We start from the raw sequence: 23,074 nt of genomic DNA, 5'->3' as shown, positions 1-23,074 counted from the left end.
ATCTAGCCAAACATAGTATTAAAGCAGTACAAATTGTTAGTATGATGTTCACAAATTTAAATGCCAATAAATGGCTACCAATTACCTAACCTCATTTATAGATCAATGAATCTTACATGCTGTGTTGTTTGCTTACCCCCATGTCATATTATCCATATCAACTTATTTATAGCCTCAAAAATGATATAAAAAAGCCATATATGTTACTTTCAATTTCAATTTCAATTTCAATTTCAATTTCAATTTCAATTTCAATTTCTTCCTGCAATATTATCTCTCGTCACGCTAGCTACCACTCGAAATATGGGTTCGCAACACGGGTGGAACCATTTTATCCCATGCTTAGCCATATTGGTTATGTTGGCTTGTGGTGTTACAAAAGCAGATATAGAGAGTGATAAAAAACAGTGTGCGGATAAGTTAGTTGCGTTAGCCTCTTGTTTAGCTTATGTTGGTGGTCAAGCACCGTGCCAGCAGCACCACCTAAGGATTGTTGTACTGGGATCAAGCAGATCGTGACGAATAGTATGGTGTGTTTATGCATTTTGGTCAAGGATCACAATGATCCGAGTCTTAATCTAAAGATTAATGACACACTTGCATTGGGTCTACCCAGTGCGTGCCAGACACCTGTCAATATCTCTGATTGTGTTGGTAAGAGCTAGTACTAGAGGCTGGTTCAAGCCTGTTTGCTCGAGCAGACTGGTTTGAACCAGCCTTCTAATGTTTATTGAACTATGTGTTGTGTTTAGATCTTTTACACTTGCAACCAGGCTCGCCAGATGCTAAAGTGTTTGAGGACTATGAAAAACGCCTCACGAGTGACAACACCACCACTACCATAACTCCACCAGGTACCATAATTCTTTTTTATGCGTTTTACCAAATTTATATGGCCACACCTAAAGGTTAAGATGAACAACTATATAGGTGACAAAATCGGGTTGAGTGACTAGTATTTCTATACGGGTAATGGTTGGGACGAGTCGGGTTGGCTGGGTTGATCACTAATACTTTTATGTAAGTGTTTTGAGTACACTTTGGGCTAGTTTCAGTTTTGACGTAGAGCAAAAGCACAAAAGATAAACATAGAGAATTCTTACAAGAAAACGCTATATTATTGACCTATAATAAGCTAGACATTACTAAAAGACTCTTTCTATAAGGAATTCTATATTTTATATATTTGTCAAATCTTTAAAACAGATAACCGGTAAATAAATTTGTAATTAAGGCAAAATGATTCACCGTAAGTTTTTACACAAATGGAAAAATTAAAAATGTACGAAAACTAGGATAAATTTAGTAATGAAATCTGAGGCTCACGTTATTGATACGGGTCCGGCAGCTAGGCCAAATCACTATAGACCCCATAACTTCACTCATAGCTTAAGTAATGCAACTTTTTTATGTCGGACTCATTTATGGTCGGTTTCCTATGTTTAGCTAGTCCAAATATATATGAATTTTGAATGAATTTTTATCATATTTGTTTTAACTCTAGAACTATACTTTAAAAACTAAATTAAATTTTGTATCTAACTTTTAAATTGTTATAATTATATTCTAAACAAGTTATAACATGTGTCTTACAACAATCTTTTAAGAACAACTAATAGTAACTGACATGCTGCCTAACTCATTCCAATCATCTATTTATTTTTAATGATTTATTAATTAATAAATAATGTTGTTTTGAAGGAACCCCAATGAAAGGGAATTCATCATCACCAATAAGTGATGGAGGAAGCAGAAACACACACTTGGGACTTCAAATTGTGGGGCTCTTATTTATTATGGTGTTGATTCACCTCAGTGTTGTGTCCAATGAGATTGCTAATTATCAGTGATGTTTTTTTAGGTGTTTGAATGATGTTTTAAGATAACATGTTTAAATACTTTGCTATAAATAATTAAGAGTTTTGATTTATAATTCTGTGTGATTAAAAGTTTAAAACCTACATGCATGTGATATATTTGCTTCATATATTGGTTTTAAATAATCTCAACTATCATATTTTAGTCGCTGTCGATCTTAACTAATGAAATGGATGGCGACAACCTTTAAGCATGTTTGCTTCCAACGATCCACGACTAACAGAAGCGTAACTTAATTAGTTTTCTATTGCAAAAAAAAAAAAAAAAAAAAAAAAAAACGTTTTCGCCGGAACCCTAGGTGGTGGTCGCCGGAAAACTCCTTTTTCAGGTGGAAACCGTCGATGGTGGTGTTCATATGGTGGTGGTCAGCGGCAGGGCTGTCTTTGAGAACCCTTTAAAATTTGGGCCTGGGACGAGAAAAAACGGGCCCCTAAAATCGTGTTCTCAATTATGTTATGTATAATTTGACAATAAAAAAGAGTACTAGTTGTGAGAATTGAACCCATGACCTTTGTTTTCAGAGTTTAAAACACTTTCCATCCAACCAAGATGTCATTTTTGTAGGTCTTTATGTTAAAACAAAATTATATATAAAATATAAAATTTATTTTTTTAACAATTATGGGCCTCTTGGGATCCACCACCCTCCTCGCCCTCCCCTTGGGTCGGGCCTTGTCAGCGGTGGTGGTGGTGGTGTTCGCGTAGTGGTGTTTATGTGTTCAGGTTGAGTGGGGGTGGCGTTTAGGTGGTAATGGTGGTGATGTTCAGGTTGAGTTTTACTACGACAAAGGAGTTTTCCGGCAAAAACGTTTTTCCGACGGCTGGAGACTAATGGAGTTACACTTCCGTTAATCATGAATCGTTCAAAATAAACATGTGACATGATGGGATTATTAATAGTTATTTCATTAGGTGGAAACTACAGTTATCAAAATATGATATATAGTCATGATTATTTAAAACCAATATACTTATTTCCTAAAAATATATGTATATGCTTGATATTGATAATTGATAGACCAATCATGCAACTTTATTCCCCTTACTTTTAATCACTATATTTGTTAACTATGTCCATTTGAAAATAGGGATCCACAAAAATTTAAGAAAATTATGACTTTAAAAATTATCTTAAAATTAAATTTCTTTTTTATTAGATCCTAAAATAAATATGTACTTATTTGTGTTTAGATTGCAAAGAAGTTGCAATGTGAAATTAAAGGGTAGTTGGGTTGAATCAACAAATTAAAAAAGATGAGTAATGCATTGCTATATCTTATTTGAAATTTTGAATTGATGTATGAATTCACTTAAATCATACCTTCTAAAACATTAATTAAAACAAAAATTTCCACAAGTATTCACTAATAATTTACGTTTGAAGCCACCATCATCAATGATCATTCTTTATGATCATTTGTAGTGTGGTTCATTTTTGTTAACAGTCACATATAATTTTTTATGTACTCTGTACGTGATGACTCAATGGTAAAAATTCATCATCAGCTGATTCACCCAGCCGTACGGAGCTCTTAAGCGACTCAAAGTTATCTCAGTTTCAGGAGAAACCCATTCCGCCCGAAGGGAACCGGCAGGAGTGAAGGTTAGTGAGGGCCCGGGGTCCCTCCCTGTTTTTACATAGTGCAAATTTACCCGTTTTCAACTAAAATTTGAGTCCGTCCTTGCGTTTATCAATTTTTTAATACATTGGTAGATAATTTTTCTAGATTATTGAATTATTTCAAAGATTATAGTTTTTTGATTTAAGGAAAAACGAGTAAAATCTTTGAAGTATAACAGTTATGAGACAGATATACCTTAGATCTCAATTGTCTCTGAACCTTTGTGATGAGTGATCAATCCAATCATTATCTTCCTATGGCCTCCTGCCTTTACGGAAATAAAAATGACTCCAAGACTCCAGATTTCATAACAAAACTCAGAGATGTTGATAAAAAGGAATATTTTATTTCATAACTGTTCTTCCAGGAGGAAGAACTTCAAGATATTTACATCATTTTCCCCTAAGGGGGAGCTTACTCACACATAGCTAGGATTATAAGGAAATTAAATTTTTAGGGAGAGTATCCGATGCCTCTATCCCTTACCATTCTTACAATATATAGGAAAAACAATGAACGTAAAGTTCTTTTTGTTTACGTAAGTACTTACGTAATTATCTTCATAATTGAACCCGTGTGGGGTCTCAATTACGTGTCCTCCATTATTTCACCGAGAGGTTGTCGGATGGCTAGGTTGGAGAAAAAGTTGGATCAGTTGATGGGTGTGGGAGTGAAAGAAAGAGGTAAGTCAGGAAAAGCGTATCCAGTTTGTGAGGGTTGTGGAGGAATAGGCCATGTGGTGGCCACTTGTGGAGTTGTGTTGGAAGACAAGGAAGAAGAGGAGGTGAACTTTGTTCAGGGTGAGAAGAGGTACAATAATAATATGAATTCAAACACCTATCACCCGGGCCTCCGAAACCATCCCAATTTCAGTTACGGAAACCCGAACACGCAACAAAACCCGAATTTTCAAGGTAATTCCCAAAAATCAGGTTATCAGTCGAATCAGCGTCCATATGGGAACGAGAGGGGTAGCGAACGTCTCATCCAAGCTTCGCCATTGCGAACTGAAGATCATAAATAGTTTCAATAAAGTGGATATTCATGGATAAAGTATGAAGTGTTGCTTTTTCTTAAATAAACTTTTTGTCTTAAACAAAAAAACAATATATTTCTTTGATTAATTACCTCTAGTGGTAGCATATTTTACTTTGTTGAAAACGGGTACTACGGGACAAAGTGTCACATAATCACGGTCGGACTGTTATCATATTTAATTAGGTCTTATTATTTAAAAATCGACCGACTAAACTAGGGTATAAATGAGCCAAAACGAGTTTGGCTTGCTAAGTTTCTGGTCGTTCGTCTAAGTTCGACTCGCTTAGTTTCAAGCTTGACTAGCTCTGAATCGATATGTGGTTTTGGTTCATGAGTGGTCTTTTCAAGCTTGAATACCTATTAGGATGTTTGATAGTTCGTAATAATTCTATTAAGAGCCTAAATTTAAATCGGTCCGATAGAGATGCAAGCGATCTTAGGGGAGAGGATTTTCTAAACAATTTTGAAAAATGAAAAAAAAATTAGTGACCTTTAACAACACCTAACAGACTCAACAAACAATTACCATAGACCCCTTATAAAATGAACTAATGACTAAGAGGCCCCTTTATTCTAATCACTCTTTTATTACGTGACACAATTAAAGGTAGAGTGTGTATGGTTTACTAAAAGGACACATTTTAATGATTCACGAAGACTCTTAATAGGTTAGAAACATGTTGAATGATTCAGATGCTACCTCTTAAGTGTCAAGCCTATTAATAGTTCAGTACAAAATTATCAACAGCCCTCATTGTTTACTAGCTATTTTATTTGTGTATATATATATAACTTTTATACACATCATAGTATATTAATTAGTTATTTTTAACACAATTTATATATACTAATACTTATTATGTAGATATACATTAAATATATTAAATAAAATTATATAATGTTGAGCTCGTTTAGACTCGCAGTTGTATTCGAGCTCGATAATTTGGGGTTTGAAACTCGCAATTCTAACCTTTAACAAAGGCATTTCATTAACAAACTTACAAGTTACAACTCACCAAATTGTACATTTATTCGAACAAGATTACAATAAGAGTTTATTCATACAACACACTCAAATGGCAATCGATCGCCACTATGCTTCTTATATCCGAAATGGAAGAAATAACGCAACATTAATGGCTTCAAACAACTCGATCTTATGCAACCTTCTTGATCACTCTATCAATGTATCCTGCTTTACGTGGAAGCTGTAAAACAAATGATTTCAAGCATAATTAGTCTAAGATTTGTGGGTTTGTGGTACATAACCGAATTACAGCATCCATAAATTAAAACGTAGAAGCAGAAGTCAGCTGTCTTATGCAATGTTTTCAAGACCGGATCTGCTGGTGGGATCAGGGTTCGAACTCGTGGACGGCTCAGTTCGATGGATTGGTCATTGGACTGGTTCAATAAATTTATTTTTCTTTTTGTAATTTTTTTAAAAATATATTTTTTTAAGCAGCCAAGTGTGGAACCCAAAGTCCTTGTATTAATAGAAAGCATTTCAAAGGTATTAATATTGTAATTCTAAAAATATAAGCTATATATTTTAAATAAATTTAGTATATTTTATTTAAAAAAAGGTATTGTTTTATTATTTTCATTTTTTCTTTTGAAAACAATTTTTAATATGTATTTTTGTGTATACTTTACTTAACAATGTACTTATATCAATAGTCTATCAACATTAAATAGTTTACCTTAGCAATGATGTTAGATGAGTGATCACAAGCAGCAAGGGCACTATCTTTGCAAGTCGGAATTGGCACAAACAAGGCAATATCAGACTGGACAGTGGTACCGCCAAGAGTGAACTCAAGACTGCTACCGACAACTTCGATTACATCAATATTTGCCCAGCCTTCAGGCGTCTGTGCCTGAAGGCCTTTCACATTGGTAATTATACCGTAGCTGATCGTTCCAGAGATCACAGTGTCAAAGGAAACAAGGTATTCGTACTTCACGTAGCATGGTTTCTTAAGGTAGATTACAAAGGTGCCATCTGCGTCGTTTGCCTCGTAAGATGCAACCGAATCAGGTACAATGCCAGATGGGAATCCGAATTGGTTGACAAGGTCATATATTGTGGGGGCCGCGTAGGTTAAAGCCGCAAATGCGAGTAGGGTGAAGAGGAGGAGAGACATTTGGGAAGATGCCATGGTTAATTGATGTAGTAAGTTGTGAGGACTCTAATAGAATGGATGATTGTATTTATAGGCAACAAGACCTACACTATATATTTTAAAGTTAATTCAAAATTTTAATATAATCACTAATCTAGAATTTTCAATATATATTTAAAAATAGACAAAAATAAAAAAAATTAAAAAAAAGGAGTCACAAGAGATAAGTTAAAATAAAGGGAATCTTGGTATAAATTATTTGATTAATTATTTCATCATTATTAATCTATATTAATATGCCTATCTCATATTAATGGTCCTATTGTCTTATGTAAGAGGCCACTCTTGTTTGTGTTAAACAAATGTTAATCTTGACCATAATAATTATTGATTCTTAATCTAACGGTGCTAGCTCATTAGCTATGTAAGTGTGAAAAGGTTTCAAATATATAATTGTATATTTGATAGTTATAATTATTAGTTTTTACTATGATAATTACATGTTTGAAATATCAAACAAAAATAATTTTCCAATCAACACCTAAATCAGACATTATATCAAATAGAATTGATTTGAACAAAGTAAATATATTATAGGCCTATTATATTTATATAAGTAAAATTGTGACTATTTTTTTCACCTCAACTTCTCTCATTACATAAACGTATATGGGGTTGACGGACCCCCATTGCAGATGCTCCAACGCACTAGAGAGCCAAGCGCTTCCATGCAGCATTTAGAAAACTTCACGGATCAAAGGAACCCCCCCCCCCTCCCCAAACACACACACCCCTTCCACTTTCACATGAGTTTTTTGTGAATGTCTTTACACCCGAACCGGGAACCATCGAAATCTCTCTCCGTCGCATCCTATTCATGGGGTCGAAATACCAGATTGGAGAGGCTCTAACATTCATTATAGACACAAATTTGGATTAATATATAGTTGCTATGTGTTAGTTTTTATCCTTGGTGAAGAGTGCTTTAATGGAACTTCAAAATACCGGTGTTTATTTGAATATAACGGGAGCTCCTTAAACTAAAAATAACTGATTAATTGGTTAACTCGAGAATCACTTAAAACAATTTAAAATACTAAAGAGCCGGTCAAAATCAAAGAATTCTAGTAAAAGAAATACGAAAAATCTCTAATGCATGCTTTCCTTTCTTTAATGACCAAACGGTTGAACCAGTGTCACTTTCAGCATGTTTGATACTTTACACTAACCGGCGTAAAAAAAAACCCGTTGCACTCACTTATACATAAAAGTAAAAAACAAAAGTACAAAACATGTGAATATTTTTATTTTATTATTTTTTTGATTTAAACTCTATAATTTGTGTACACATATATAGCATTAGCCACCACATTAGACCTTTGAATAATTAATCCCATTTTCTCACTAGTTTTTAATTCTAGTGTGCACTAACTTTGACTAGTTTATGTGGTCTTCCGCAGCCGTTTAGATCAAACTTCATTAATATTCTTATTAATTATTAGACAAATGTGATAATTGCACAATAATATATTCCAACATGTTTTGTAGTTTTATCCAAAATCCAAATGAAATTGCCTAGTATTCCATCTCTTATATATTTAAATAGTGTGGATCCAAAGGGATAAGGTATTAGGTATCATAAGGATCCAATTAATTTAAATCCAAATGCTTTTTTTACGAAACTAGAAAATTGCTCTCTTAGCCATGGTTCACCGTCGGATTTTAAAAAATATATATAATACTAACCGACGCATCACAAACAAATTTATTATTTTTTTCTTTTTAAGTATTTACTGCAATGTTTTTTATTCATAAAAATCCAAAATAACATAAATGTATATAGACACAAATCAAACCAAAGAAAAACCTACAAGTTCCAGGGGCGGGTATAGAAGGTGCCGGGATATCCCTCAAGTTTCACTACGAAGCGCAAAACAAACTTTTCCTTCTCCGTTTTATGTATTCAAAAGCTTATGAGCATATATTAAAAGTCCGAAAAAAAATTTATACCCACGAAATTTTCTTTTAAATCCGTCACTGAAATTCAACGTATTGTTCACAAATTGTAAACTTGCAGGTGATCACCATCATAAAACTAGCTTACATGAAACAATAACCAAAAGAAAAACCGTACACTTTTCTCATATTAGAAAAATGAAATATTTGTTTTAGAAACTATTAATTATAACGACACGTCTAATCGAGTTACAACTACACATCCAAGTTATTAACCAGATGCGTAGTCAGTGGCGAAGCCTGGACAAGTTCGTCGGGGGGGGGGGGGGGGGCTCAAAATGTATTTAAAAAATCATAAACGATGGGTCTAGGCTCAAATTTTCGGTCAAAAACGGGTAAATTTACACTATGAATACAAATTTTCGGATGAAAAAAAGGGTCGATCTACGCTGCTACGCAAAGAATAAAAAAAGGTCCGGCCCCAGGCCCTAAGGAAGCTTCGCCCCAGTGCGTAGTCATAATTTTTCTTTTGAGATTTAGAGTATAAGTTTATTTTTTTTAGGTGTCTAGAAGCATAATAATTTACTTATTTGGTTTATAAGCCCTTAAAGAAACGTCCAACAAAACCGACTACCCGACAAGTACATAATCATCTGTACCCCATCGGGCCTGCAGCGGTTTTGGCTAAAAGGTAACAGGGCGAAAACAAAAAACAGTCTCCTAAATATTATGCTCCAACCTTATAACTAAGCATCATATCTTCACAAAGCGAACATCGTTCTGCCCAAACGCCATTCCACAAGCAGGACATTTTCGGTGACGGATTTCTAAGTTCCTCTGGATACATGGATTGCAGAAAAGATGATAACATTTCACGATCACCACCTGGAACGATAAATTCCAAAAGTATTATTACTGTTGCAAAATTATATAAGCAAGAAATACAATAATATTGTGCGGAATTTGCTTACCTCCTTTGGGCGGTCAAAGCAAACACCACATCTGAGAATAGACTTGCACTCCTTGATTTCGTCCTCGAGTTTCTGAATTGCAGCTTCGCCGCTTCCTAAAGTCAGTTCTGCAATTTTCATGTTTAGTTCTACAAGCTCCTCGTCGAGCTTCTTGCAGTCCATTCTGCGTTCAAGTTTCAATAATTTGTTAATTACCAATCTGCCCTTCAATGTCAATCTTTAGATCATTGGTGGTTTGTTCAAAACACTCTAAACCAAATCTGTTTATCAAATTGGCAAACCAGATATGCTAAGCAAACACCAATGGTTCGTTCGGATCGTCCTTAATTTATCCAAACATGTTTCCAAATCGGCAACCAGAAGTGGTCCTGGCAATTGTGTGTGAATTGGTGCGATTGTGTGAACCCATGTCAACGAGTCGGCCACAGTGAAACCCAACGTTTATTCCATAGTCAACATAGAGTTAAAAAAGAATTTTTATATTAAGTGTTACAAATATTAAGTTTTTATGATATGTCGTGAGGGCATCGTTTCAGGAGTTAAAAGCTTTTGAGAAAGAAAAAATATCATGGGGGGATAAAGTGGCAAAAGTTTAAAAACTTTTTTGTTAATTTGTAAAGTTATAATTTGTACTGGCATTTTGCTATTGTTTTTGAAGTCTTTCGCTTTGCTGCTTTTGCATCATTATTTAGAAATATAATCTGTTTTCTTAGAGTAGATCCAACAAAAGTAATGTGCATAAGTTTCGTATTCATACATAAACTTGATGTTATTTGTATTTTTATACTATTAAAAAGATTATTTAGAGTCAAGGGTCCCACTTGAAGCAGCCTCTATCTCCCGGAATAGAGGACATGTTTGCCTTCAAACTGCTTATTTCACACTCGGTAAGCGGATAACCATAAGCAATTTTCCAAATTAGAAAAAGAAAACCACTTTTAGTAGACACAAATTACTCTAGTGCCCATAATCTAACTTTTGAGTAAAGCTAGGAGCCGTTTTATGAGATTGGCCCGTCTAATAAAGTATAAAGTACAAAATATTTTTTAAAAAAAGTTACCTTTCATTCTCCAACTCCTCCTGAACTTCCTCCATTTTTCTACAGAATTGATCATATTCCTTCTCAGATGAAGAAAGCAATGACTTAAGACACTTTAATTCCTTCTCAGCATTAGCTAATTCCCACTTGCTGTTTTCCAAGTTGATAGCAAGGTGTCTATCTTCCTCGGTTGACTTCAACGCATGTGCAATGCAAGAGTTCATCTACATGATTATCCGTTAATTTGGAGAACAATCAACTACTGTTAACCAAACAGCCAAACCGTTTATAATAAAAAAGATGCTATATTATACCTGCTCTTCGTAATGTGCAATGCGTGATTTCAGCGAGTCGACTTTTGAGTTGACTTGTTGAAGATGTTTCTCCAGGGCTTGCTTTTCAGAAAGTAGAGATGTGTGTGTTTGTTTCATCTTCACACTCTCAGAAACCAACTGTAGCAAAAAGATGTAAAAAATTAAATTAAATTTTTATCGGTATTGATTGCAAAAAGTTACAAAAATGGCTCTAATTTACAGATTTGATCCTTCTTTTACCTTGATATTGTAGTCATCCCGCTCCATCACCTGCTGCAACAAGTGCTGGTTTTGTGTCTGCATATCTTCATAAGCTTGACCGATGGTCTGAAAAAATGTAAAATTAGTTAAATAATCACAAAAATACAATTACACTTATCATATAGCACTAGATAGATACCTCAATTTCAGAAATATAAGACTCTGCTTCTCCGTCTTTTATTTTTAGAGCCTCTACAGGTTCCAAAACTTCCCTGTACATGAACAAAGCATTTACATATAGTTGTTAAATATTAATATGTTAAAAACTGTTTAAAAGTTAAACCTTTCAGAATCATCCAATTTAGCACTTAAATCAGCAATTTCAGATTCAGCATCAAGTAATCTTTGTTGGCAAGCAGCCTCGGTTTCTTTAGCAGCTTTAATCCTTAATTCTAAACTGTGTTCTTCAAAAGCGTTTTTTAAAACTTCAGCTTGTGACCGAGCTCGCTGTTCAGATTCTTTAATTTCCGTCATGTCCCTGTTATCATATATCCTTTGTCCAATTATATCCAAATATAAATGCATTTCTGATTCTTCCTTTTGCAGCCTCTCAATCTGCATCAATTTTAACATATATAAACTCATTAAAAAATATATATTTTCCTTAACACAAACGAGAACTCACCTGGGCCTGTAAAGACTTGATCTCAGAACTCTGCTTAGAACAATTATCCTCCATCTCCTTCTGTTCACTAGTCTATAATTAAAAAACAAACAAACAAAAAGATTATCAAATGCATTTAATATCAAATAATAGAATAATGAAAAGTTGTCACCTTTTTGTCCACCAAGGATTTAAGTGACTGGGCTTCTTCCTGTAATAAAGCAGCTTCACATGCTGTTTCTTTCCACCGATTTAATTGTGACGTCATCATCCCAATTTCTTTTGATAAAGCAGAGGCCATGACTTGAAACTCGGCTTTAATGTCTTTCCTCTCTGTCAATAGTTAAACTTTTATTAAAATAATATAAGTTAAAAAGAACATAGAACATAGATTATAAAAATTTCCAAGTTTACCTGCATCTTGTATAGCTTCTTCCATTTTAATTTCCAGCTCGTTATTCTCATCAATCAACTGTTGAAGCTGTTGCTCTAATTGTTCAATAGTAGAATCATCGGTATCCATAGGATTTCTCAAAGCATTTATCGATTCGGTTTTTACAACGAGTTCTCTTTCTTTTCGTGCGACCGAAGACCGGTCAACTTGCAATGAATCTACAAGCGCCCTATACCGTTCAACTTCAGATTCCCAGTATGGAAGTTGATCGTTTAGTAAAGTGTAGGGACGAGATGCGTAAATATATTTGTAGTCCTTCAGTTCATTCTGCTCAAATAAACAAAAAGTCAAACGGTCTGATATACAAATGAAAAGTCAAAGCAATGTGTAACCTGAAGATCGTCCAGCTGTTTTGATAAGTTTGAGTTGTCTTCCATTGCTTCTTCAAGCTCAGAAAGACGATCTGATGCTAGTATCTACATTGAATATAAAGGTTCAATACATTTTGTGCTGGCACATATAGGCCTATAAACAAACCAAACGTGAACAGTTTCGTGAGCCATTGTAGGAAGTTCATTTATTTAATAAATGAACAAACATGATCAGAAAGATTATTCAATTAGTTTAAAGAACAAACATGAACACATGTCTCCCTCGTTCATTTTAATTCGTTTGTCTGTTTCTTTACATCCATACATGTTTGTTAGTTTACGTTCGTTTATATATTCACTCCACTTTTTTTGGCACATTACAACTTAGTCTAGTTTTAGTAACTTTTTAAGCCCAACACATTGTTCTTCACATTACCTTTAACTAGTTTTAGCACAATTATGTTCGTTCATCTATGTTCAGTTATGTCTGTTTGTTCGTTTACGTTCCTGGCCCGTTCATTTATACCATTCACTGACAAGCATACAAAGAAGAGAGAAAAAGAAAACAAAAACCTTTGCCTCCTCTATCAATTCTTTTAAATCGCGTAATCCCATAGTTTTGTCTGCAGTATTTTCAGGTGAAATACTTCCATTAGTATTACACGGGACAGGAGTTTGCACAACAGAAGATCTGTCCTTTTGCATTTGCAAATTTACAAGTTTTCTTCTGCTTTCTTCAAGTTCTGCCATGGTGTCCTCCAGTTCACCTTACAAGCATGAACATACAAACATAAACAAAGAAACAAACTAACAAACATATAAATCAAATAATGTTATGTGTTTTATGACTAAAACCTTCAATTTTTTTTATCTCAGACTGGTCTGCAGAATGGGCATCACTATAGCTCTGAATCATATCAGCATATTCTTTTTGCCTTACATGAAGAGCTTCAATAAATCCATGTAACTGATTAACTTCCTCCTTCATCAACTCATAAATCTTATCTGATTGAATAACTGCATCTGAGGCATATAACATTAAATATTAAATCCTTAGAATTCAGTAGGCACTCATGATAGTGCATTAGTAAAGAAAATTGGCCTCGAATAAGGTCAATCAATACTAACCTTCTTCAGCTGAAACTTCATACAAAGATTGATCAACGTTTACAAATTTATCCATCAGAACTTCTATACTACTTTCTATTAATTTCATCAATTCCAAAGTTGACGAATGCCTCGACAAAAGTGATTCTTTGAGTCTCTCTTCACTTTCATTTGTTTCCATGGAATCCATCTGGAGAAGTCTGCAAAGGAATATATTCTCGGTAGGACTCTGTGGGATTGAACCTATATATGTATTTTGATTATGTGAGCTTAATAGTTGGATAATTGATTGTCAAAATAGATTAAATAATTGCAGACCTCGTGAAGAAACTGCACGTTCCAATGCTTCCAAGGCACTTTGAGCTGCGCTGACCCGTGCTCCAAGTAGAATTAAGTCATCATCCAACTAAAAAGGTGTTCGAATAATAATAATAATAATAATAAGATAAAGGAACTGTGAAATGTGATTAAGTTACCTGATTCCATCGTTGATTAACTGTAATCAAGGAGTTATCATAAGAAGTTTCACCCAGTTTTAATTCCTTAATTTTATCTTCTAGATCATGTAACTCTTGCTTCTTGACATCTAATTGCTGGACAAGTTTCTGGTTTTGATATTGTAGCACAGTCGCATCAACCTACCATAACAGAATGAACTTCATGAACCAATCCAAATGTCGTTTGTTCGTGTGAGTTGTTATTTTATGCAAACAATCAGAATACAAGATTTGACTCTTAACTCAAGACTAAATCTGATGGGAATGAGCTATGACGGAAACGCAATATATGTATTCTCTAAGGGGGTGAACGGAAAATAATACAAGTGGCTAAAGTGTAATATATTGGTAGTATAAGTAATAGATGATAAGGCTTGTTAGGGTTAGGATTAAGTTTGTTTAGATCTTTAAGGCTCCTGCGTGATGCATGGAGAGAGGGCATGGACCTGGAATATCTTGTAACTTCCTCTTTACGTTTCAGTAATACAATCATTCGTCAATATTGTTCCTATTTTCTTCCCTAAATCCAATCTATCACAATCAACTCATATCGATTCCTAACATTGGTCCGACCTGCCCTAGATCCTAGATCTGCCGTTTGTTTTTCACCATGGAAACTCGTTCAGTTGCTCGTATTGATGCCCATGAGCTTCAGATCAAGCAATTACAAACTCATCTAACGGAAATCAAATCTACCCTGAAGTTATTGGATGAGGATCGGGCTGAATCAGTGGAGTTTCGAAAGGTGTTTCTCGCTTGGATAATTCATTAGGAGAAGAGGACCGATGATGGTTCATTGGGATCTGGGTTCGCCAATCTGTCTTCCGATTCAAAAATTGACCGAGTGGTGGATCCTTCCTCTAGTTCTCTTCTTGATTATCGGTCATTGCTAGCTCAAGTGAAGGCTAAAATTTCCAGATCTGATGAGAACTGCCTTGGCCATGGCCGTTTGATGTCGCATGGTGATAATGGAGTCATGCCGGAGAAGAAGCACGTAGACGGTTCGTTGGGATCGGGGTTTTCCGGCGAGGATTTCTCTGGTGTTTCCAGACCTGATATGAAATCGGATTTGTTTAAAACTGAGGACGGATCTATTTCACATCATGATTCGAACGTGGCTATTTCCAACCTAGGGCTTGAACCTACTACTCCGTTTTCTGGTTTCACCAAATCTGAAAATCGGATCAATATTCCCCAATCAGATGTGTTCGAGCCCTGCCCCTCACTGAACCCTAATGCACCGTTAACTTCACTTGGCGTTTCAGATGTTGATCCAATTGTTGTCCTTACAACGGTGCCTCTTTTTACTCCTGAGCTCAGCTTCATACTTCCTTCAGAAACCCCTGTTCTTTCCACACAATTGTCATCAGAAAATTAGGATTTCGATTCAGCGCATGTCACTATCAATTGGGGCGCCTCTTTTCCCACAGAACCTATTCAAGATCCACTCACAACTCAGATTCAGATATTTGGTTTTGATCCTGGTCCAAATTTTATTAGCACACCTTATTTTAGTCACATTATTCGCATCTGTCACCGTGTTTGTGCGGGTTTTGCCGGAGTTTGGTCTTTCGGTTTTGGGCCATACACTTGTTTTTACTCAGATTCTGCACCATTTTGACCAACCTGCGGTGCTTCAGTTTCGTGTTACACACAACCATAACTTGAAGGGGATGACAATGCAATGTGGTACTTTTGGAATTAACACCTTCCATGTTTACACTGGGCGCTCATTATCTGTTTTACAATTTGTTCATGGAGAAGTTCGAGTGGAGTCGATTATGGTTCATTTCTCCAACATTCAAGGTTCTACGAATATGCAAGCTGTCAAGAATCTTCGAGATGTGCAATTTTCGGTCGGAGATTGGGTTTATATGAAGTTCAAACCGCACCACCAACTCTCTGTTGCAAGTCGTATTAATCAAAAGTCAGCTGCTACATTTTTTGGTCCATTTCAGATTGAGAAATTGAGACCGGTAGCCTTTGTTGGTACTTTCTTTCCTACAAACCTATCGGGTATTCATTGGGGGTACAAAACCGCAAGTCCTGTTGTTGAGTTAATTGTTGGATCATATCATTTGTGGGTGGTGCATGGGCAGGGTCGACCACCAGACAACGCAGCTGCAGCTGATCCAGTCTGGAGGACAAGACTGTTTTGAAGGGGAGAGTAGTGATGGGAATGAGCTTTGACGGAAACGCAATATATGTATTCTCTAAGGGGGTGAACGGAAATAATACAGGTGGCTAAAGTGTAATATATTGGTAGTATAAGTAATAGATGATAAGGCTTGTTAGGGTTAGGATTAAGTTTGTTTAGATCTTTAAGGCTCCTGCGTGATGCATGGAGAGAGGGCATAGACCTGGAATATCTTGTAACTTCCTCTTTACGTTTCAGTAATACAATCGTTCGTCTATATTGTTCCTATTTTCTTCCCTAAATCCAATCTATCACAATCAACTCATATCGATTCCCAACAAAATCCCACAATTACACAAGAACTCAGTATGTAGGAACCTTTAAACCACACTTTCAGCATTAGTAATTTACAAGGAACACTTGATCTCTCAATCTGAACCTTCAATTGATAGCAATTTAGAAAACCATGAACCATAGCAGGCAAAAATATCACAAATCTTCAAAATCATGTGTGCAATAACTTTCATATCAATACAGTAAAAAGCCCTAACTAGGTCTGTAAACAAACTGAGCATTCGGTGAACTGTTCGTGAACGGTTTGGCACGAAGTTCGTTTATGTTGTTCGTTTAATAAATGAACAAAAATGAAAAAGGATTTTTGTTCAATTAACTAAATGAGCGAACACTAACAAAAGCCATGTTAGTTCAATTGTGTTTGTGCACATTCGATAATGTGTTTGTTTATGTCCGTTTATTTTCATTAATGTTTGTTTGTTTATGTTTTGTTCATTAGACGTTTTTAATACTTTTTAATGACTTTTCTAATCTAATCATACAGTTTATGAACTATAAAACAAAATTATAGTTGTTTATTATGTGATTAATTTACAAATAAAATTAACATATGAATATAAATGTTAAAAAATAACACCAACACAAACTTGGCAGCCGAACAGAACCATTGACACCAACCATTCTCGGTTAGCCGAATCAAATAAAACATTGCTTGTGTTCATTTGTGTTCATGAACCATTCACAAACAAGTTCATTTCTTTAACGAGCAAACACAAAAAAAAAATTGTTTGGTTAGCTTTTCGTGAACCGTTCACTTGTCCAATCAAAGCTTATCAGATGAACATGAACAAGGCGTCATTCGGTTCGTTTACATCCCTAGCGTTAACAGAGCATACAAAACACCAACTACCACAAGCCATAATGTGAAACCCTAATATTAGACTTAACGAAACCCTAACAAATTGACACTCAAATTCATTAAGGATCATGAATCTGGTAAGCATGCGAATGTGTTACATCGCTAATAGATTGAAAATGAGCAGATAGAGAAAGTAATCATAAAAGAAGCTTACGGTGCCGTTTACAAGCCTAAGAATATCCCAAATCTTCAGTATCTAGCCTTCAAATAGCGGTACTATTTCTAACAGAATCATGTGTACATAACATTTATATCGATCTAGCACAAAGCCCTAACATAACACACAAAAACACCGATTGCCACAAGCCACAATGTGAAACCCTAAATTTGAGCTTAACGAAAGCCTAACAAATTGGTACTCAAATTCACTGAACATTGTGAATCTAGTAAGCATGCGAACGTGTTAAGTCGCTAATAGATTGAAATTGAGCTGATAGAGAAGGTAATCATAGAATTGAAACTTACGGCGCCGCTTGTGTTTGTTTATGCCTGTATTCGTTTATGTTGATTCACTTATACACATTATGTTAGTGATTGTTCATTTATGTACGCGTCATAGTTATTAAAAGCCCAAGCGTCTTGTGGCTAAGCCCATTTCCAAGCCAGGCCCAATATATGCACTTATAGTTCATGGGCCCTCACTTCTTGAAAATGATTACACCTTTATTGGCATTGATGACGGATCAAGAACAATGATCATTTGAACCTTTACTATTTATTACTTTTTGAACTTTTGATACTTTGAACATTTTGTTATTCAAGTTTTGGAATTACATTTGAATCTTGACTCTTTTGGAACTTTTGGTACTAATTAGATGATATTAAAGGTTATATAACTTTTGTTTATTTTATAAAAAGAATAGCACTATTATTTTTCAAATACATATTTTTTTATTTAGTTGCGCTTTTTTTCTTAGGCCCTCACTTCATTGGCGCTAATAGATTGAGTGCACATAGCGCCTTTGATAACTATGGTATGTGTTCGTTTATGTTTATTAATGTATGTTCACGTGTGTTATTTACGTTGCTCGTTTGTCCGTTTACATTCCTGAATTGCTCATTTATACCTTAATGAACGAACACGAACACGAACATGTTCATTTCTTAATGAACGAACATGGAAAAAAAAAACTGTTCGTTTAATTGTTCGTGTTCGTGTTCGTGCTCGTGTTCGGTTAAAATTAAAAGAGCGAACAAGAGCATGCCTCTGTTCTATTCTAGCCTTCATATAACTGTACAACTTCTACAGGACCCTGTGTCCATAATATTCATATCAGCCTAATACAAAGCCCTAACAGAACACAAAAACACGGACTTCCACAAGCCACAATATAAAGCCTTAATTTCGAGCTCATCAAAACCCTAACAAATTAATACTCAAATTCATCAACAATCATGAATCTAGTAAGCATGCGAATGTGTTACATTGCTGACAGATTGAATGAGCAGATAGAGAAGGTAATCATAGAATTGAAACTTACTGTGCCGTTTGTGCTTGTTTATGTCTGTGTCTGCTTATGTTTATTCATTTATGCTCATTTATGTTCATTTACGTCATTCGTTTGTGACCGTTTAGATTTTTAATGAACAGACATAAACGAACAGAAACATATTGATTTTCTTAACGAACGAACATATATATCAATCAATCAATCAAACATACCCGGTATTTCCCATCACAAATAGCCTAGGCTATCATAAGTAGGGTCTGGGGAGGGTGGGATGTAGGCACACCTTACCTCTATCCCTAAAGATAGAGAGGTTGCTTCCGGCGAGACCCCCAACTCAAAAGTAAATAGATATACAGATAATATTTATATATATATATACAATCAACTACAGTACTATGATATTAGTCTGTTTAATTCAACATTTCACTATGGGTAAACTAAAAACACAACACACGGTAGGATTTAGTAAATAATAATAGGTAGAAAATAATAATTCTAAAAGTAGAATTAATAGTAAGAACGATAGTAATACTAACAACCACCACAACACCCACCACAATAGCAATAGCAATAGCAAAAGGGATAGTAATAATAATAGCCCGTCATTCTAAAGGTCTTTAACCTTAATTTTACGTCTCCAAGAACTTCTATCCTCAACCATGTCCTCAAGGAGGGGCAACTCTAGCAAATCACGCCTAATCCTCTCATCCCAAGTCAATTTGGGTCTACCTCTACCCCTCCTCCCCTCTATAATAAGGCTTTCCACTGATCTAACGGGAGCCGTTGTCTGTCTCCTTTTTACATGTCCAAACCATCTCAATCAGCCTTTCCTTATCTTATATGATATAGTAGCCACCCCCAGTCTTTCCCGAAAAGCGTCGTTTCTTATTCGGTCTAACATTGTGTGTCCACACATCCACCTTAGCATCCTCATCTCTGCTACCTCCAACTTGCGCATGTGTGTCTTCTTGATGGCCCAACAATCTATTCCGTATAGCATCGCAGGTCTAATCGCAACCCTATAAAATTTTCCCTTTAATTTAGTAGGGAACCTCTTGTCGCACAATACCCCTGTGGCAGCTCTCCATTTACACCTCTTAACGAACGAACATGAACAAGAAAATCTGCTCGTTTAATTGTTTGTGTTCGTGTTTGTCCTATTCGTTTATATTGCTAACAGATTGAAATTGAGCAGGTACAGAAGGTAATCATAGAATTAAAACTTACGATGACGTTTGTGTTAGTTTATATCTGTATTCGTTTATCATTATTTATTTATGCTCATTTATGCATCCGTAACATTAATATCAATCTAAAACGTCTACTTCCACACGCCACAATATAAAACCCTAATTTAAACCTCAACAGAACCCTAACAAATTAATTCTCAATCATGAATCTAGTAAGCATGCGAATGTGTTATATTGCTAATAGATTGAAATTGAGCCGGTACAGAAGGAAATCATAGAAATGAAACTTACGTTTCCGTTAGTGTTTGTTTATGTCTGTGTCCGCTTATGTATACTCATTTATGCTCATTTATGTCCGTTCATGTTCATTTATGCCATGCGTTTGTGTCTGTTTACGTTCGTGAACTGTTCGTAGATTTTTAATAAATGAGCACGGCATGTTCATTTCTTAACAAACAAATATGAAGTAAAAAAAATCTATCAGGTTAACTGTCCGTGTTCTGTTCAATTAAACTTAAATGAACGAACACGAACACCACGCCTCTGTTCGTGTTCCTACAGCTCATTCACAGACCTAAGAATATCCCAAATCTTCAACATCTAGCCTTCATACAACTAATTTCCACCCAGATCATGTATCCGTAACATTAATATCAATCCAGAACAACAAAATTAAACTCATTTATGCTCATTTATATCAGTCCCAAATCTGCAACACCTAGCTTTCATATAACTCATTTATGCTCATTTATATCTGTGTTCGCATGTTCATTTCTTAACGAACGAACATGAACAAGAAAATTCGTCCATCTAATTTTTCGTATCAGGTTAACGTTAACTGAACGAACACGAACATGCCTCGTTCAGTTCAAATGTTCAATATCTAGCCTTCATTAACTCTACAGTTTCTACCATAACCACGCGCCCGTAAAATTCATATCAATACAACAAAAAGCCCTAACATAACACACTAAAACACCTACTTCCTCAAATTCATCAACAATCAAGAATCTAATAACCTCGCGAACATGTAAAATCGCTAACAGATTGAAACTGAACATGTACAGAACGTAATCATAGAAACTGAAACTTACCGTGCCATTTGTGTTAGTTTACGCCTGTATCCACTTATATTTACTCATTTAAGCTCATTAATGTCCATCTGTGTTCATTTATGTCATGCTTTATTTCCGTTTACGCACGTGTAGATTTTTAACAAACAAGCACGAGCATGTTCATTTCTAACCGAGCGAACACGAACAAAACAATCCGTTCGTTTAATTGTCCATATTCGTGTTCCGTTAACATTAAACGAACGAATTTCCAGCTCAAACAAAGCCCTAACAACTCAATCCTCTAATTCATCAACAATCACGAATCTAATAGCCACACGAATGTGTAACATCAGTAACAGATTGAAACTGAACATGTACAGAACGTAATCATAGAAACTGAAACTCACCATGCCGTTTGTGTTCGTTTATGCTTGTATCCATTTATGTTTACTCATTTATGCTCATTTATGTGCACTTGTGTTCATTTACGCCGTTCATTTGTGACCGTTTAGGTTTTTAATGAGCAAACACAAACAAACACGAACATATTCATTTTCTTAACAAACGAACACGAGCACGACTCCGTTCATGTTCGTCCACCTCATTCACAGACCTAAAAATATCCCAAATCTTCATCAATACCACCCGAATCACGCATGCATAACATTCATATCATTCTAGACACACTAAAACACCTATTTCCACAATCCACAACATAAAACCCTAATTTCAACCTCAACCGAAACCCTAGCAGCTCAATACTCAAATTAATCAACAATCACAGACCTAATAACCACACGAACGTGTAATACTACTACTAGAAGGTAATCACGGAAACTGAAACTTTACGTGTCGTTTGTGTTCGTTTATGTCTGTATCCACTTATGTTTACTCATTAATGTCCATCTGTGTTCATTTATGTCATGCATTTGTGTCCGTTTTGTTCATGAACTTTGTGTAGATTTTCAACAAACAAGCACGAACACGTTCATTTCTTACTGAGCGAACATGAACAAAACAATCCGTTCGTTTAATCATCATATTCATGTTCCGTTGACATTAACCGAACAAAAATAACCAGAATCACGCGTCCGTAAATCATATCTATACGGTAAAAAGCCCTAACATAACACACTAAAACACCTACTTCCACAATCCCTAACCTAAAACCCTAATTTCAACCTCTAACGAAACCGTAGCCACTCAATACTCAAATTCATCAACAATCACAAACCTAATAACCACGCGAACGTGTAATACTACTACTAGATCGAAACTGAGCACGTAACATTACGTAATCGGAGAAATTGAAACTGAAATTGAAGCTGAAATTGAAATTGAAACTGAACTTACAGTGGCGTTGTTGTTGTTGTTATCCGGAGAAGAATTAGGGTGACGTGCCATGGTGGTGTTGTTATTATTATTATGATCGGAATCAGAAGCAGCTTCCATAATAATAATTATAAGCAACCGGAAGCCACCATCACCTGAATATATACACCGCCATCGTAACTCGTAACTGTGTTGTTGAAGAGACTGAGTTTATTTGGAGTGTGAACGGTTAGATTCGGTTCGGTTAGGTTATATTTGGATATGTTGGGTTCGGTTCGGTTTCGGTTATTAACTAGTGTTTCGGGCGGTGGTAAAGCCCAAGCGTTGTAGGTCCTTCAACGTTGAGGCGGTAAGTCAACATGAATTCGGTCGGTTTAAGTTACGTGCGATGTGGTATCGGAAGTCAAACTCTGGCATCGGTAAAGCCCGAGCGTTGTCAATCCCGGGTGTTGAGGCGGTGAGTCTGCGCAAATTCAGTCGGTTTCCCTCACATTCGTTACGGTAGCGGAACTAAAACA

The 23,074-nt window shown here is 35.5% G+C and overlaps 2 protein-coding genes and 1 pseudogene across 3 annotated transcripts; 1 reads left to right on the top strand and 2 right to left on the bottom strand.

The window, feature by feature from the left end:
• Window positions 1-301: 301 nt before the first annotated feature.
• Window positions 302-1,850, top strand: LOC143546589 (non-specific lipid transfer protein GPI-anchored 6 pseudogene; annotated as a pseudogene). Its single transcript, XR_013137610.1, has 3 exons — window positions 302-654; window positions 753-854; window positions 1,702-1,850. The product of XR_013137610.1 is annotated as a non-specific lipid transfer protein GPI-anchored 6 pseudogene (transcript).
• Window positions 1,851-5,499: 3,649 nt separating this feature from the next.
• LOC143546570 (uncharacterized) lies at window positions 5,500-6,739 on the bottom strand. Its single transcript, XM_077038216.1, has 2 exons — window positions 6,242-6,739; window positions 5,500-5,746 (listed from the first exon to the last, which is right to left on the bottom strand). The coding sequence occupies exons 1-2, from the start codon at window positions 6,698-6,700 to the stop codon at window positions 5,696-5,698; spliced, it is 510 nt and encodes a 169-aa protein (XP_076894331.1). The 5' UTR covers window positions 6,701-6,739; the 3' UTR covers window positions 5,500-5,695.
• A 2,634-nt stretch (window positions 6,740-9,373) lies between these two features.
• LOC143546603 (E3 ubiquitin-protein ligase BRE1-like 2) lies at window positions 9,374-22,634 on the bottom strand. Its single transcript, XM_077038237.1, has 17 exons — window positions 22,578-22,634; window positions 14,158-14,319; window positions 14,000-14,087; window positions 13,703-13,924; window positions 13,430-13,597; window positions 13,148-13,341; window positions 12,596-12,679; window positions 12,224-12,530; window positions 11,982-12,142; window positions 11,831-11,902; window positions 11,489-11,760; window positions 11,345-11,417; window positions 11,185-11,271; window positions 10,945-11,082; window positions 10,652-10,854; window positions 9,592-9,754; window positions 9,374-9,505 (listed from the first exon to the last, which is right to left on the bottom strand). Exons 1-17 carry the CDS (start codon window positions 22,626-22,628, stop codon window positions 9,374-9,376), a joined length of 2,577 nt encoding a protein of 858 aa, XP_076894352.1. The 5' UTR covers window positions 22,629-22,634.
• Window positions 22,635-23,074: the final 440 nt, after the last annotated feature.

This window comes from Bidens hawaiensis, unplaced genomic scaffold (assembly GCF_021521415.1).
Source record: "Bidens hawaiensis isolate Kalapana, Puna unplaced genomic scaffold, B.hawaiensis_p1.1 tig00014404_1, whole genome shotgun sequence".
Taxonomy (NCBI): domain Eukaryota; kingdom Viridiplantae; phylum Streptophyta; class Magnoliopsida; order Asterales; family Asteraceae; genus Bidens; species Bidens hawaiensis.
This window is presented reverse-complemented; position numbering and strand designations above follow the sequence as displayed.

Coding starts and splice junctions, on each gene's coding strand:
- LOC143546570 (XM_077038216.1), bottom strand. CDS start 6,700: ATGGCATCTTCCCAAATGTCTCTCCTCCTCTTCACCCTACTCGCATTT. Junction 5,747..6,241: donor CATCTAACATCATTGCTAAG/GTAAACTATTTA, acceptor TTTGTTTTACAG/CTTCCACGTAAAGCAGGATA.
- LOC143546603 (XM_077038237.1), bottom strand. CDS start 22,628: ATGGCACGTCACCCTAATTCTTCTCCGGATAACAACAACAACAACGCC. Junction 13,925..13,999: donor ACGTGCAGTTTCTTCACGAG/GTCTGCAATTAT, acceptor ATACATATATAG/GTTCAATCCCACAGAGTCCT. Junction 13,598..13,702: donor TGAAGTTTCAGCTGAAGAAG/GTTAGTATTGAT, acceptor TATATGCCTCAG/ATGCAGTTATTCAATCAGAT.